The sequence below is a fragment of the Acipenser ruthenus genome, chromosome 12 (assembly GCF_902713425.1).
Source record: "Acipenser ruthenus chromosome 12, fAciRut3.2 maternal haplotype, whole genome shotgun sequence".
Classification (NCBI taxonomy): domain Eukaryota; kingdom Metazoa; phylum Chordata; class Actinopteri; order Acipenseriformes; family Acipenseridae; genus Acipenser; species Acipenser ruthenus.
This window is the reverse complement of record NC_081200.1, coordinates 8,578,866-8,593,461: the sequence shown is the minus strand read 5'-3', so window position 1 is coordinate 8,593,461 and position 14,596 is coordinate 8,578,866. Positions and strand designations below refer to the sequence as shown.

At 36.9% G+C, this 14,596-nt stretch overlaps 1 protein-coding gene across 3 annotated transcripts in view; it reads left to right on the top strand.

Moving 5' to 3' along the window:
• Window positions 1-14,596, top strand: part of LOC117417435 (ras GTPase-activating protein 2-like) — a 51,579-nt gene that overhangs the window by 16,715 nt on the left and 20,268 nt on the right. For 2 of the 3 annotated variants that reach the window (XM_034029586.3, XM_059034473.1), the window contains exons 9-17: window positions 1,633-1,734; window positions 3,448-3,604; window positions 4,253-4,401; window positions 6,561-6,675; window positions 7,119-7,193; window positions 9,051-9,174; window positions 10,599-10,705; window positions 12,336-12,422; window positions 12,710-12,787. In XM_034029586.3, coding sequence (XP_033885477.1) covers window positions 1,633-1,734; window positions 3,448-3,604; window positions 4,253-4,401; window positions 6,561-6,675; window positions 7,119-7,193; window positions 9,051-9,174; window positions 10,599-10,705; window positions 12,336-12,422; window positions 12,710-12,787 — 994 coding nt within the window. Of the gene's footprint in view, window positions 1-1,632; window positions 1,735-3,447; window positions 3,605-3,951; window positions 4,087-4,252; window positions 4,402-6,560; window positions 6,676-7,118; window positions 7,194-9,050; window positions 9,175-10,598; window positions 10,706-12,335; window positions 12,423-12,709; window positions 12,788-14,596 lie in introns of those variants that run through there. The other variant, XM_034029587.3, reaches the window with a different exon arrangement.

Genomic DNA, 14,596 nt, shown 5'->3' with positions numbered 1-14,596 from the left:
ATTCAGCTTACTTCCATGGATTTTATTTGTACGTTTTAATCCATCAGTTCAGTACAACATCTGTACATAATTCCTGCAGTATTTGCAATATACACTATGAAAGGAAATTATGTGCTTGCCTTGCATCCTTCTGTATATAGGCAAGGTTGGTAACACATCGCTTCATGTATGATTCTAAGAGATTCAGCACAACTTTTCTAAAGCTGGATTATAAATTACATGCCTGTGACAATATTCAGTAGTTTTATATTACTTTTTTTTTCTAGCAGTGTCCTTAAGTCTTTTTCCTTACTTTTGCATCAGCAGGACTTCGCTGGTATTGCATTTCACATGATTGATAAAAAAAAGAAAAAAGGGAGTTTTTTTTATTTTTATAATAATAAAATCAGCCTATTGTTTTTATAGTATATTATAGGTTCCAACAGGACTGGCACTAATTGTTATATTCTTCTAACTGTCTCAGTTTGCAAACTGATATTTAAGTGAGGTAAGAGGTAGGTTATTTAGTGGGAAGAATATGCATGTGTGTGTGTGTGTGTGTGCGTGTGTTCATTTATGTGTTTAATGTTTTTGGGTTTAATTTCATTAAAAAATATTGGCTAATAAATGCAAGTGAGATGCATGTGTGTTTTGAAATAAAATCAAAACAAAATGTCAAAATGATACAGTAGCATATGTACAGATGCATTTTAACATTATTTTGCATTTATCTAAAATATGCAAAAAAGATACTTGTATGAGGTTGCTATTAAATCCAGGTTACAGCATAGTGAGCAGGCTGAGAGATTAAACAAAATAATATTTTCTCTGTATAAACAGCTGTGCTTGTGTGTTTGCAACCATGACATTTCCACTGAAGTTTACCTTAATGGGGGAAAAAAAAAGACAGTTGCACCTGACTGCAGTTTACACGTGGTTATCAGTTTAAATGTAGGCCTTAAAAATGGTACGGCTGTGAATTAAAGACCATGTTGGTATGAGATACAAAGAAATTGCTCATTAATTATTTATTTAATTTGTATTTATTTGTGTATTTGCAAGTTGGAATAAAGGTCTACCAAACATTGTTGGTTCAAAAAGAAAGAACGTATTTACCTAATATGGGTTTCAGAACTGGCATTTACATTGTGTAATAGTATATTCAATGAACACACTATTCTTAAATTTACACCTTGAGTATGTAAGTAGGCCATTTACATTGTTATAAAGTTTTAGTCAAAATAATTATCAGTTATACTATAACTATTGTATTAATATTGGCCATTTTTTATTAGTTAGGTACTGTTCTTGGATTTACGAGTGACTGACTTTTTTTTTTTTACAGAATTAAACCTTACTGTAATATAGAGAACTACGGTGATTGACATTTATAGTAACTGCCTGAATATTTTTTGGTGCCACTGTACGCGTGGGTTTGGGTGTTTTTTTTTATTAGTTTTTCTTTTATTTACAATCACAAACCCATTTTAAAAGATGGGTGTTGTGTTTAATGTATTGTGTTTTTAGCATTAATAATTCTTTGACAATGTTTTTTTTATGAATGATACATTATTACTAATATTACTAAATTTTTGGTGGGTTGCCTTGGTGTGGTATATTATTTCTGTCAATGAGTTGCTGTTTTCTTTCTAGGGTGGACCTGTGGAACAATGGGAACCTTGCACAGGATGTTTTTCTGGGTGAGACCAAGGTATCGGTGAAGGTTTTAAGAAATGATTCGTCTCACCAGGCTTGGTAAGGGGTACAACAGTCAAACAGTCCCTACAATTAAACTAAGACGGTTGAATTAAAATAAATAAATAAAAAATCAGTAGCACAGTCTCTTATTTGCTTATTTATAGTTTTGTAAGATTATCAAAGGCTACAAAAATCAGCCATTTGGGCAGCTTAGCAAAACTACAAAATTACAACAGAAAAGAGAACTGCCAAGACAGCCCTCTACTGGACAGTTTGAATAATTAACAGATGTTGGTCCAGATTTATTGAGTATTCGGGTTAAATTCAGGGGACGGGACTAGTAATAAACTTGTTCTGATAACATTACAAATACCTTTTTTTTTTTTTTTTTTTTTAGGGCTTTTATCATTTTACAATTAAGTATTGCCTGTTTTATTTAGTGTCATCCCCCCTTTTTTCATATATGTAAATTACAGTAATTTATAAAACCTATAAATCAGTATGCTGCCTGGCCATATGTATGTAGACAAATGGCATGTCACATAATCCAGTAGACCTTTATAAGCAGTATTATCAACAATCATGGAAAAACTTCACAAGGGGCATGATTCTGAGTGCCCAAGCAACCAGCTCAACCCTCAACACAATTGCTGCATTATCCAACACATCCATCAAGAATCTCTGGTGTTCCTTAAATAGCAATGTTTGCAGAAAATCAACACCACAATGCACAGCTCTGGTTGCAGTTTATGACTGACCGAGCCCACATGCTAAAGTGTCCCACATTACTGGGCGATACACACTTATTTTAAAAATGCACCAAGACAGATGCATTATAGGCTGGTCAGGTCATTCTCATTTTTTTTTGTTTTGTACCAGTCAGTGTCTAAGAAAGGGATTTAAAAGAATGTGACCAGCTGTAATGCAGACAAAAAAAAGTGTGTTGAAACTGCTGATTGATGTAACCTGTGATAACTGTCTTGTCAGATTGTTTGTTAGCTTTATGGTGCACAGACTTCATCTCCTTTATAGCATTATATGCTGGTGAATTCCATGAATTATCTGGCATCAAGTTTTGCTGTGCTGACGTCAGTGGCTGCTTCAGCTCTGTTTTCTGAATAGTTAGAACATGTTGAGATAGACACAAAGATAATGGGTTTTGCTATTTGACACTTCCTGTGAAACAGAACACATTATGATAAAGACAAATTATAGACAAAAATAAATAAGAAAATAGGTTCCAAGTCCACTTCAAGGGAATTCAGAGCTGTTGTGGTACTGGCAGGTGCAAAACAATAAAAATGACCAGGTATTTTTTGCATTTTAAAAGGTGGCTGGCCAGTATATTAAAGCTATTGTCAGTTGTATACCGCAGGAGAAAAAGGTTAGAAAATAAATCCCTTTTTTATGCTTGCAGTTAAGAATATACAGGAAATACCAACAGCTTTTACACAGTATAAATGTAAGAGTATACTTTGAATAAAAGTCATGTGGTTTAATGTGTAGGCGTGCATATACAAAATACAGTACAGTTAAACTGCACTGTAGTTTACAGTTTAGTAGAGTACAAATTTTGAATTTGTTTTGGGGGGGCAAAAAAAGGCAAACTCTCACATTAACATGCATTGATATTATTAAAAAAAAAAAAAATAAATGCTGTAAACTTCTGTCTCGTACAGAATGTTTGAGACTGGCCTTAAGGATTTGCTGCCCTTTATGTAGATTTGATTTGACATTATTTAAACTTTTGTTTTTATTCATGTTGCTTAGGTATTTGTTACAGCCGAAAGACAATGGCAACAAGACCTCAAAAACCGATGACTTGGGCTCCCTGCGAGTAAATCTAACCTACACAGAAGACCACGTCCTTCCGTCGAACTACTACATTTCTCTGAGAGATCTGCTGCTCAAATCACCAGATGTTAAGGTACTTTTAACTGGTTATCACTTAAAGATATTACATTCTTGAAAAAGTAGTGCCTTTTGATGCAAAAATGAGTCTGTTGCTTTGTATCCCTGTTCTCTGCTATACAGGTACATATTTACATACTGGTGAATTTATGCACCCACGTGTGTAGAAAGATAGGATTAAAACAAAGTTGCGTGCAGGTAGATGTACAGTGCAAAAAGGCATTTTAACACACCCCCTGTCCTCACATACTGTGGTCAGAGTATGCTTCGTACAAATTTGTAGATAATCCCATTTATTTAGCTTATTGTTTTCCCATTTATATCCCTAATCTCCTGGATGGTTCTGCTTTTTTGTGTAGGGCTGGTAGGAGAGATAAGCTGCAAACTATTGCAGCCGTTTCTCCTGCTGTCACCTAGCAAGTTATTCCAATAATAAGCCAAGCAGCCCACCTGCCTACCTCCCTGCCCAGGAGGCGCCCCCTCCCCTTTTCTACACAGGTGAGATTAATAACAACATGTCGCATCTGTTCAGTCCATCTGTTCCACATTACCACCTCCACCACCAGAACCATTCAGAACTCGCAGCCCACTTGAGCGTACTCAGAAACCCTGTGTTTTGAAAAGTCTGTCTTCATAACCTCGCTTTTCTTTTGTCTTTGTTCAGCCTATCTCTGCCTCCGCTGCTCACGTTCTGTGCGACATCTGCCGAGAGCGATACGAGGCGGTGCTGCCTGTTGTACGGCTGTTATTGCATTACAATAAACTGGTTCCTTTTGTAACTGCCGTAGCTGAGCTGGAGCTTGAGCAGACACAGTAAGTGACTTTGCATTTGTAGAGTGTGGGAACTTCATTATTTTGTAGGAGAAGGGTCTGTGACAATTTTGTAAGAATTACCAACAATTATTTTCACCAAAAGTCAGTTAAATCTTGATGTTACTAAGCAGATCTAACACACCTACGACAAGCCCTGATACTGTTTATTTACTCCTGGGCAACCCTCTTACTGTGATCAATGCCAACCTACATGTATGACACTGGCATTATTTACACACCTTGGGCCACTGCTTTAGAGTTATGCTGTGTAATGGAGAGCTGCACTGGAACACTAAAAGCAGGTTTAGGGAAGTTGCATCTTCTACCTACTATTATACCTTAAGCATTATTTAAGCATAGTTTAAAACAAAATCTTCTTTAAAAAAATAAAAAATCGTTTTATAGGTCGCACTGGCGTAAAAGTCGCTCCCTCCTTTTTGAGACTTCAATTTTAAGAAAACTTTTTTAGTGTTTTTAAAATACTTTTTTTCGAATTAATTTTTTTTCCTACATGTTCAACACAGATAAATAAGGCAAGATACACAGGTTTTGTTTCAAAATAACACTTATTTGCAACATTTTACTCCATTTAATAATTTGTTGTTTTTTGTTAAACTGCTAGAAACTATTCAATTTTTCAAAATTTTAAAAATAATAATAAACAGAGCGTAAAACCAAGTTAAACATCCCACATCACATCTGTATTAACCTATTTTATTTTAGCTTATCAAGTACCCAAACAAGTTCAAGAACATATCACCTTTGCTTTACTGAACATTTCTTTCTAAAACCATACTTGGACAATAGTTCCAGCTGCATTGGGTTTTACAAATGCGTTGTATTAATTCAAATTTAAAATAAAAGTATTAAACAGTGCTGCTTGCATCAATTAAAGCAAAAAAACAATAAACTAAACAGTGCACCACCAGTAAACAAAGCATTTCAGTGTTGCATACGGTGCAGTACAATTGCATTCAGTTTCTAGCTCTACAGATACATTCATTTTGTTTTGTTAATCAGAACCATAACCATACACATACTTTACAAGTGTACCACTGCGTTGCGCTGACATGTAGAACAAGTTACAGTATGTATTAAAGTCTTTCAAAGTACTCCATTCAAACAAAATGTTTTCTACATCGGGCCATAAACACTTTCCTCCTATTGGCTCATTTTCTTTGGCCATTTCAAGTTTGTCTTTGTTTCGTCTCCAGTCACATACTGTTTTTTCAGCATTGCGATTACCATGTATTTCGGCAAATTCAACAACGCACAATTTCAAACCTATTGTGTAGCATTTTTCTTTTTTGTCTGACTGTCCTACTTTATCCAGTTTCAAAGTCACCTGCATTATTACAGCATTGCAGTTACAACGAACAGAAGACTTGATAAGTTTACTCGGCTTTCCAACCAGTAGCTGTGTGCTATGGATCCTAGGGACAGGTTCAGTCTCAATGTTGACAAATCAATGGCTCGGGAGGGTAGGAATAGGGAAATTCAAAGAGACTGACAGCTATTTGTGTTATCAGTGAAGCAGTATAGCTGTGACATTTTCATATTCCGAAGATTGATAACTTTAACCAGTGTTTTGGGTTTTTTTTTTTTCTCTCCATGTACACACGCATTTGGTTGTTGACAGTTAAGTTTGTGTGAGCCATAATTGTGACTGTAGTAATCCCATTGTGACATTGGTACAGTGATGTAATATTACACACACCGGCGCATACGTCACTCCCCCCTTTTTAAGGGCCCCACAAAAATGCCTAGAAAATCGACTTTTACAATGTTTTTGTGGTACATGGATCTTAATACTCCGCAGATTCCAACTCGGTTTCATTCCAGATGACTTATTTCCCCTGTTGTTGGTTTCTGTAACTTGGCAAGGATACATCCTATAATTCACATCAGGCTTGCATTGTCACGATGCCAGTATCAGTTTTCCGTGTTAATGTGTCCTCTTTTAATGTAATCTATTTAACTTAATACTTGTAGCCAATTCATTCATAATAATCTATAGCAAATTACAACATTTTGTATAAGAATTTCAGAGCTGAGTTTTATTAGAAACCACATTTCTACAATATGTATTCTGGATTCACCTGAAAAAAAAGTTTTACAAGTAAATAACTCTGCTTTACCATATTATTTTTGTTTTCCAGAGAGGCCAATACAATTTTCAGAGGAAACTCCCTGGCGACTCGTTGCCTGGATGACATGATGAAGATTGTTGGGAAACGATACTTGACCGTAACTTTGAAGCCTGTTTTAGATGAGGTGAAGTTCCCATATAATTTTTATAGTAAATCCTTTAAAAATCGGCCAGTTATAAACTTATTTTATGTGGCATGCTATAGTACAATTCAGTCTCATCACATAAAACCATGGTTAAAATCCACTTGACTGTGCTTGGGAATGTATTCAGTAGACACAGTCGAAATCTGTGTTGACTTTAACATATTTGTATTTTATTTTAAAGATACTGGAGTGAAACTTTTCTTCCTTAAAAATCCTTGTGTATAGCGATCACCCTATTTTAGAAACAAATATTTCATGTGCCAATTGAACACAGCATGAGTGGCTCTTATTTTTGTTTGACAGTTTTAAAATGCTTTCCATGAGCATTCATTAATGATCATGCGTGTCTTGGAAATCGTTTTAAGATTGTAACATAGTGTCATCGTCTTATTTTTTATGATTATTCATTTTCTTGATTTCAGATCTGTGAATCCAACAAACCATGTGAAATCGATCCCATAAAACTGAAAGAAGGGGACAATGTAGAAGTAAATAAGGTAAACTGTACCGCCATTACCAAAAAAACACAACTGCCGATGAGGCAGTGGGCTGCATTCACTAAGCTTTAACAGAGTGTTGACTGTTTGCGAATGATTAAACATTTTCTGGACTGTTATATATATACAGTTGTTTGCAGAAGTATTCACCCCTGGCAAAGTTTTCACATTTTGTTGAATTACAAATAGTTTTTCAAACAAACTTTTTTTATTCAAAGCTGTAGTGGTTAAACTGAACACTGTTATATGAGGAGGATGTTAAATGTCAGCAAAACTTGCAAAGAAAATGTACAAAATGAAAATGTACTGGTTGCATAAGTATTCAGCCCCTTAAATCAGTACTTGGTAGAAGCACCTTTTGCAGCAATTACTGCTATGAGTCTTTTTGGATAGGTCTCTATTAGCTTTGCACAGTAGGATGGTGAAATCTTTGCCCGTTCTTCACAGGAAAATTGCTCCAGTTCTGATAAGTTTGTTGGGGATGGTCGATGGACTGCAGTCTTCAAGTCTCGCCATAAATTTTCTATTGGATTCAAGTCAGGACTTTGACTGGGCCACTCAAGAACATTAATTCTCTTCTTGTTCAACCATTCCAGTGTGGCTTTGGCTTTGTGCTCCGGGTCATTGCCCTGCTGAAATGTGAATTTCCTCCCCAGTTTCAGAGTCTTGGCTGACTCAATCAGGTTTTCCTCAAGGATTTGCCTGTACTTTGCACAATCCATTCTCCCCTCTACCCTGACAAGCTTCCCAGTCCCTGCTGAAGAGAAGCATCCCCATAACATGATGCTGCCACCACCATGCTTGACAGTTGGGATGGTGTTGACTGGGTGATGTGCAGTGTTGGGCTTGCGCCAGACGCTTGGAATTTAGACCGAAAAGTTCAATTTTTGTCTCGTCTGACCACAAAACCTTTTTCCACATGTCTGCGGTGTCATCTACATGCTTTTTCGCAAACTCCTTACGTGCTTTAAGATGAGGCTTTTTGAGTAATGGCTTCTTTGTTGCCACCCGTCCATACAGGCCAGCTTTGTGTAGGGACCGGCTTATTGTTGATGTGTGAACACTGACTCCCATCTCAGACACAGAACTCGGCAGATCTCTCAAGGTCATTGTTGGTTTCAGAGTGACATCCCAAATCAGTTTCCTGCTTGCCCGGCTGTTCAGTTTGGGAGGGCCTGATCTGGGTAGTGTCTGGGTGGTATGATGCATCTTCCACTTCTTAATGATGGACTTCACTGTGCTAAGAGGGAAAATCAGCGCCTTTGAAATTTTCTTGTACCCTTCTCCTGCTCTGTGCCTCTCTACCACTTTTTCCCTGACGCCTCGGGCCTTATCACCACCGCAGGCGTGGTATATATCATGGGAACTGCACGGCCCATCATGGTTTATACCTTGCATATCGTATTCCCACGGAATTTAAGACCCGCTTTTTTAAACCATTTCACTAATTTTGTGACCTTTCAAACAAATAATTTGCACCTGAGCTGATTTAGGGCTCCAGTAGCAAAGGGGTTGAATACTTATGCAACTGAGATCAGTTTTTCTCTGTAAATCTTGCTTTATTTATATTCTAGATGCATTTTTTTTAACTTTATCAATGTGGAGTAGTTTGTGTAGATCCTACATATAAAGTCTAATTTGAAAGCATTGTGGAGTACGCTCAGGCGCCAACAAAATGTGAAAACTTTGCAGGGGGGTGAATACTTCTGCAAACCACTGTGTGTGTGTGTGTGTGTGTGTGTGTCTATATATATAATATAATATAATATAATGAAAGATTTCTAAAGAATGGCCAAAAAAATCCTGCACCTTAAAGGGTTAGAATTAGATAAATTACAGCATTGTTTAAAATTACAGGAGAATCTGCATCAGTACGTGCAGAAAGTCTTCAATTCCATTGTGCATTCAAGTATGAGCTGCCCTACCCTGATGTGTGACGTGTTTAATGCTTTACGACAAATGGCAACAAAACGCTTTCCTGGTAAGTTGGCTTATTATAAGAAACTAGGTCAAGTAGACAAACCCTTCCACAAGCACCTTCATGAGTTTACCTGGCTCGTTAGGCTGGTTCACCTTGAGGAGTTTTGTAATCCGGATGCTGCTACTTAAACAGCTTATATTTCATAAACCACGTCAAATGGCAACATCATATTTTCAGTGTTATGGAAACTCCATAAGCAGCAGTTGCCAGGGCTGAATGTCACTAACATTATTATTAAAGTGTGCCTGGGGGAAGGGGGGGCGGGGGTTGAATTACATTTGTGTATTTTTATTGAAAAAGAAATGTTTAAACATGGGTGTTCCAACAGATATTAAACCAATTAAACGATTTACCAAAAAAAAAAATAATAATAATAATTCTCTTCAAAATATCCTAAAAGGAACTCAAATGGTCTGAAAAACAGTGACAGTGTGGAATCTCCCTTAAGATAGTGTTCCCCCATCAGCTTCTACATCAAGTTTTTTTAAAGCAATGACACATAAGTGGACGAGAGCTTTGTTTTTAACTGTGTTCTTTTTCAATAGTAAAGAAAGGAAATTTGATGTTACACCTCCGTTTTCATAAATTGTGATCGATGTTGGGATATTTGGGAAACTGATACCGGAGGTAGCAACCAGTAATGGAAACAATAGCTACGTGGTCTGGACTTTACTAAATTATAGATCCTGAAATTTCACCACATGGTGGTGTCAAAGTCATTTATTATATATAATACATTACAATTATTCCTTTCCGGTTCAATGTCGGCCCCTGTCCGACATCATCAAAAAGACATCAAGCACAGGTCTCTAGTCGTTTTTTCTCCAGAAAAAGCCAAGAAAACCTTTCAATGACCGAGTGTGACCAGTAGAAGCCGAAAAAAAAAAAGGAGGCGGATCTGAGCAATACACATAGTCCCTTCACCACAGACATAACACGGACATAAACAAACAAGATAGCTGCTTCCGCATCCAGCGCTCAAAGAATATCACTGACATTAGCCAAGCTTTTTAAGATTTTGTAGTAATAAAATAATGACTTGGATAGCATTATTGAGTTTGGTGATGAAACGAGTGATCAGGAGATGATTTATCAGTATGCACTACTAATGAAGAGATATGTGAAAAATACAGCGAACAAGGAGTGGGGTGGGGCTGGAGATGTAGTACTGAGTGTCCTGTTGATATGCAGTGCCTTTTAAACCCATTTTACTATGAATAAAATTACGTTTAAACAGCGCATGTAAAATAAACCGCGCGTGTGAAAATAAATTGGACCCGACGTGCCTGGCAGGCGCTGGAATAAATGGACCGCAAAGGGTTAATATGCACAACGATTTACATAATGTACCAGGTTGCACACTGTGAACTGAAAAGTGTTTTTGTTTTGTATGAAATGCATTAATGGATATTTTTTATGTACAGATGACCCCCATGTGAAGTACTCTGCAGTGAGCAGCTTTGTGTTTCTGAGGTTCTACGCAGTGGCTGTGTTATCTCCTCACAGTTTCCATCTCCGATCTCATCATCCAGTAAGTAGAGAGAATAAACAGTTTAATCTTGTTTCAGGTTTGTTTCGTTGTGTTACTGGGCATACATCAATCAATGAATATACAACAGTATAGTAGTAGTAGTAGTAGTAGTAGTAGTAGTATTTTTGTATTTATTTGATGGACGCCTTTACCAAAGGTGACTTGCAGGGCAGTATCGTACTCCGCCACAGGTTTAAATCAATATTATAAGCCCAATATCAATTAGAAGGTCATGCACATTTCTTATAACCCTGTTTTAACATGACCCAGCTAAATCCCTCTGTTTTTCTGCAAATACTACTTTGGTACTTTCCCCTCCCGTCAAACAGGAGCTCTTTGGATATGTAAATGTGCATTTGAATCAAAAGATGCACGTTACAATTTTACTAAGCGTGCATATATTTTAACAATGGAAAACATAATAAAAATGAGTGTTTGGCACACCATATTTGCCTTCTAACAATCCATCTGTCTTAAAATACTGAAATTGTAACTAATAATACAATTATGATGGTGTGCTGTATGAGGAAGAGCAGCAAGGTGCTGAACAGGTGAAACATGAGGAGGCACTGTTCCAAGAGAAGAGGGGACTGCAAGAGGTGATGCAGCCTAAAACAGCCTGGAAATCTCAGGAACTGACTGTGAAAGAGGACACTGTTTACACAAGTCTAAGAATACCCTTGGCAACCCCAATTGTACGCTTAAATCCACAGTCCACCTTCACCAATTCAGAGACATTACCATCTGCGTCACAGGTTAAAGAACCAAAACAGCCCATGTTTCAGGAGGGTGAGGACATTGAAAACTATTTTGTCTGTTTTGAATGCATGACCCGGATCTGGCAATGGCCCAAAACGGACTGGGCCAAATGCCTTGTACCCCTTCTTATGGGGAAAGCACTCAAAACACTAGCTTGGACAACCATTTGAATCATGTGAGGTCAGTGCTCCAGATAGTCTGCAGGGCAGGTTAACTATCAATCCCTCCAAATGTACCAGGGTGAGAGACAAAGCATCTGGGCTATCTCATTGGGGGTGGAGTGATTCATCCCCAAACGCATCAGGAGTAAGCTTGGGAAGCAGTACTGGCTTAAGGTGAATCAGGACAAGAACGTAAGCTTTTTCCACGAGAAACGAGACATTCTACAATTTGAGAAGGAATGCCTTGCCATTAGCTGAGGGTCCAGAACATGGTGCTTAGGTCAGGCAAGTCCAGTACATAGTAGGAGAGGTAGATCAAGAGATCTACACGGGCAGTCTAAACAGGTGGTTCTGGCATGTCATCCCCGTCTGCTTAGTCGTTAATATGTAACGTATATTGAAAAAACAAGAAATAGCTGCAGTTCTCTAGTGAAGACTTCCCCATTTGACTTGGAGGCTGATTTAAGCTGATTCTGACAAGGTTTGTGGTTTACCAATTTTATTGAAAGCGAAACTAAAAAAAAATTGGTTTGCTTACTTGCTTCTCTACTCATGTTAGAAAAAACAATACAGTAATAAAAAAAAACAGAATGTATTGAAATACAGACACGTTTGTCTGCTTCCATCCTGTGGGTTGTCAGAAAGCATTACATGTTTTGAAATTTACAGTATGAGAATGCCAAGGCTAATTGCATCTTCATGTTTTTCAGGATGCACAGATGTCTCGAACATTAACGCTCATTTCCAAAACTATTCAAACATTAGGAAGTTGGGGCAGTTTATCCAAAAACAAACTGGTATGTCTATGATTTATCTAGTTTTCTGTTATTGCTGTGTTGTCGGCAGTCTTAGGCGGTGTTTTTTTTTTTTTTTTCCATTTCTGATTATGTTTGCTATGTTTCTGATATTATATGGTATGTAATTTTTCATGCTGTCCTGGGGCCTTACATAAAAACTTGTACACTTCAACAGGCATAAAAAGACTTGTATTTTTATTTAAAAACAAGCCATTTATAAGATATTTCATCTTTAGATAAAGGAGACCAGATGCAAGCAATAACAGCCATTTTTCCCTACTTTTCAGTCAAGTTTTAAGGAGACCTATATGTATGATTTCTTCAAATCCTTCCAAGAAGAAAAATGTATAGAAGAAGTTAAAAGGGTATGTTCATACTAATTTCTGTCAATATATTATTCTTGATACTCTTAATTCGTACTAAGTGATACCATTCTGAGGAATAGCAAATTATTTTTTTCAAAGATGACCAAATCCATTTTTTCCCACTTTTTATCAATTTATTGATAATTAAGCATGGCATTTGAACATAAATCTAATGTTGATAGTTAAAATAAGTAAATTAATAAATATGACTCTTGTTGCTGTAATAGTAAGTAAAGCACCTGAAGACACTTCAAACGTGTAAATGTTTATAAACATCACTTGGCTCATTGCTGACATGTATAATAAGCAGGGAAACTTAATTATATCACAACTGTTCAGAAAACAAATGTCCAGCACAGTTGTGAGGATCATATGTACAGTCATCCACTAACACAGTAGTTCAGCCTACAAATAAAGGTGTTTTGAAAAGACTTGTTTAGCTTATTGCTGGCATTACAATAACAATACAAAATATTAACAGTTTAGTAACAGTCCAGTAATGTCCTGTGAGTGTAATCCTATTTGCAGTACTACAAAAATGAAGTTTAGCATTTTACTGGCATTACAATAACCAGGATAAAATATGAAACGCTGATTAAAAAAAGAAAGACACAGGTTCATGGCTGTGTATCACTCAAATGTAATTTTAAATAGCGCCCCTTTTAATGTAAACGCATAATTAATCCTCCCAATTTTGTTTCTTTGCTAATTCTGCCTTGTTATTTGCAAAATTTAACAAGAGATATGTCTTCGAATGGAATGCCTTTATGAAACAAATGATGTGTAGCAGGGTTACAAACTCCCGCTCGCCCGAGGTGAATTAAATCTGATGAGGACTAGTTGATGTCTGTGTCTCAGTAGTCCTCTGGGCGAGTACTTAAAACAAATGTAAACATGTATTCTTGCGTTCAGTCTTGCGTTAAAAAAAAATGCAGGGAAGTCCATTATCTAACGGGGTGGAGCAGTGGTGAATAAGCATTCACAAATAATGCTTAGAAAACAGTCACTCGGAACTGAAACCTCCCTTCATCTCCGCTGCAATGCCAACCCCGTTTAATGACGTTTTACGTTTGTGTTCTCCCTCTGCGCGGGATGCGAAGTTTACCGTTTGAATTTACTGAAACACGTTGCATCTTTTGAAGTAAGTGTAGTTATTTTACAAAAATGTGGAGATTTGGGTTACGACCCTGACTGAAGATGTCATTAGCAAAAGGGTCCGGTTGTACTAACGAGGTCAAACAATAGGCCACGTTTTACTAAACATGTTAAAACTAATAAACACACAATTACCATAATGAACATTATCGTAGTATGTTGCTTAAAACATAATAACACAATATATTTATAATAAAGTTGAGTTCTTATCTATAAACAGTAACATGTTTAAAGCTTGGGATTCGCTGTCTGTAGCTTGGTGTTTACATTATCGTCAGCATATTTTAAGTGATTGGAAGCTGAAATTTACTTTTTTAAAGCACACTTTTCTTGTTTTAGTTTTTTTAATCAATGATAATACTAGGTGCACAGGAGGTGATTCTGTGAGCGCTCCGGGGCTCAAGCACCAATGGGGGAATATAAGGTTCTGCATAGTGCAAATAAATCGCCTGTTCTGTCAATATATAGTGTGGATGCTTCACAAGCACAACTATTATTGCAGCATTTACAAATATAAAATCCATTTATACAAAGTCTCCTAGCTTTCCCTCGTTTTTCTTTTATATTTGTTATGCTCTCATTAGTATCTATAGTAGATTCAGCGGCAGTCAGTTCTGGCAGATTCTGCTGTACTTGCTGAAGCGGTTTTCTCCC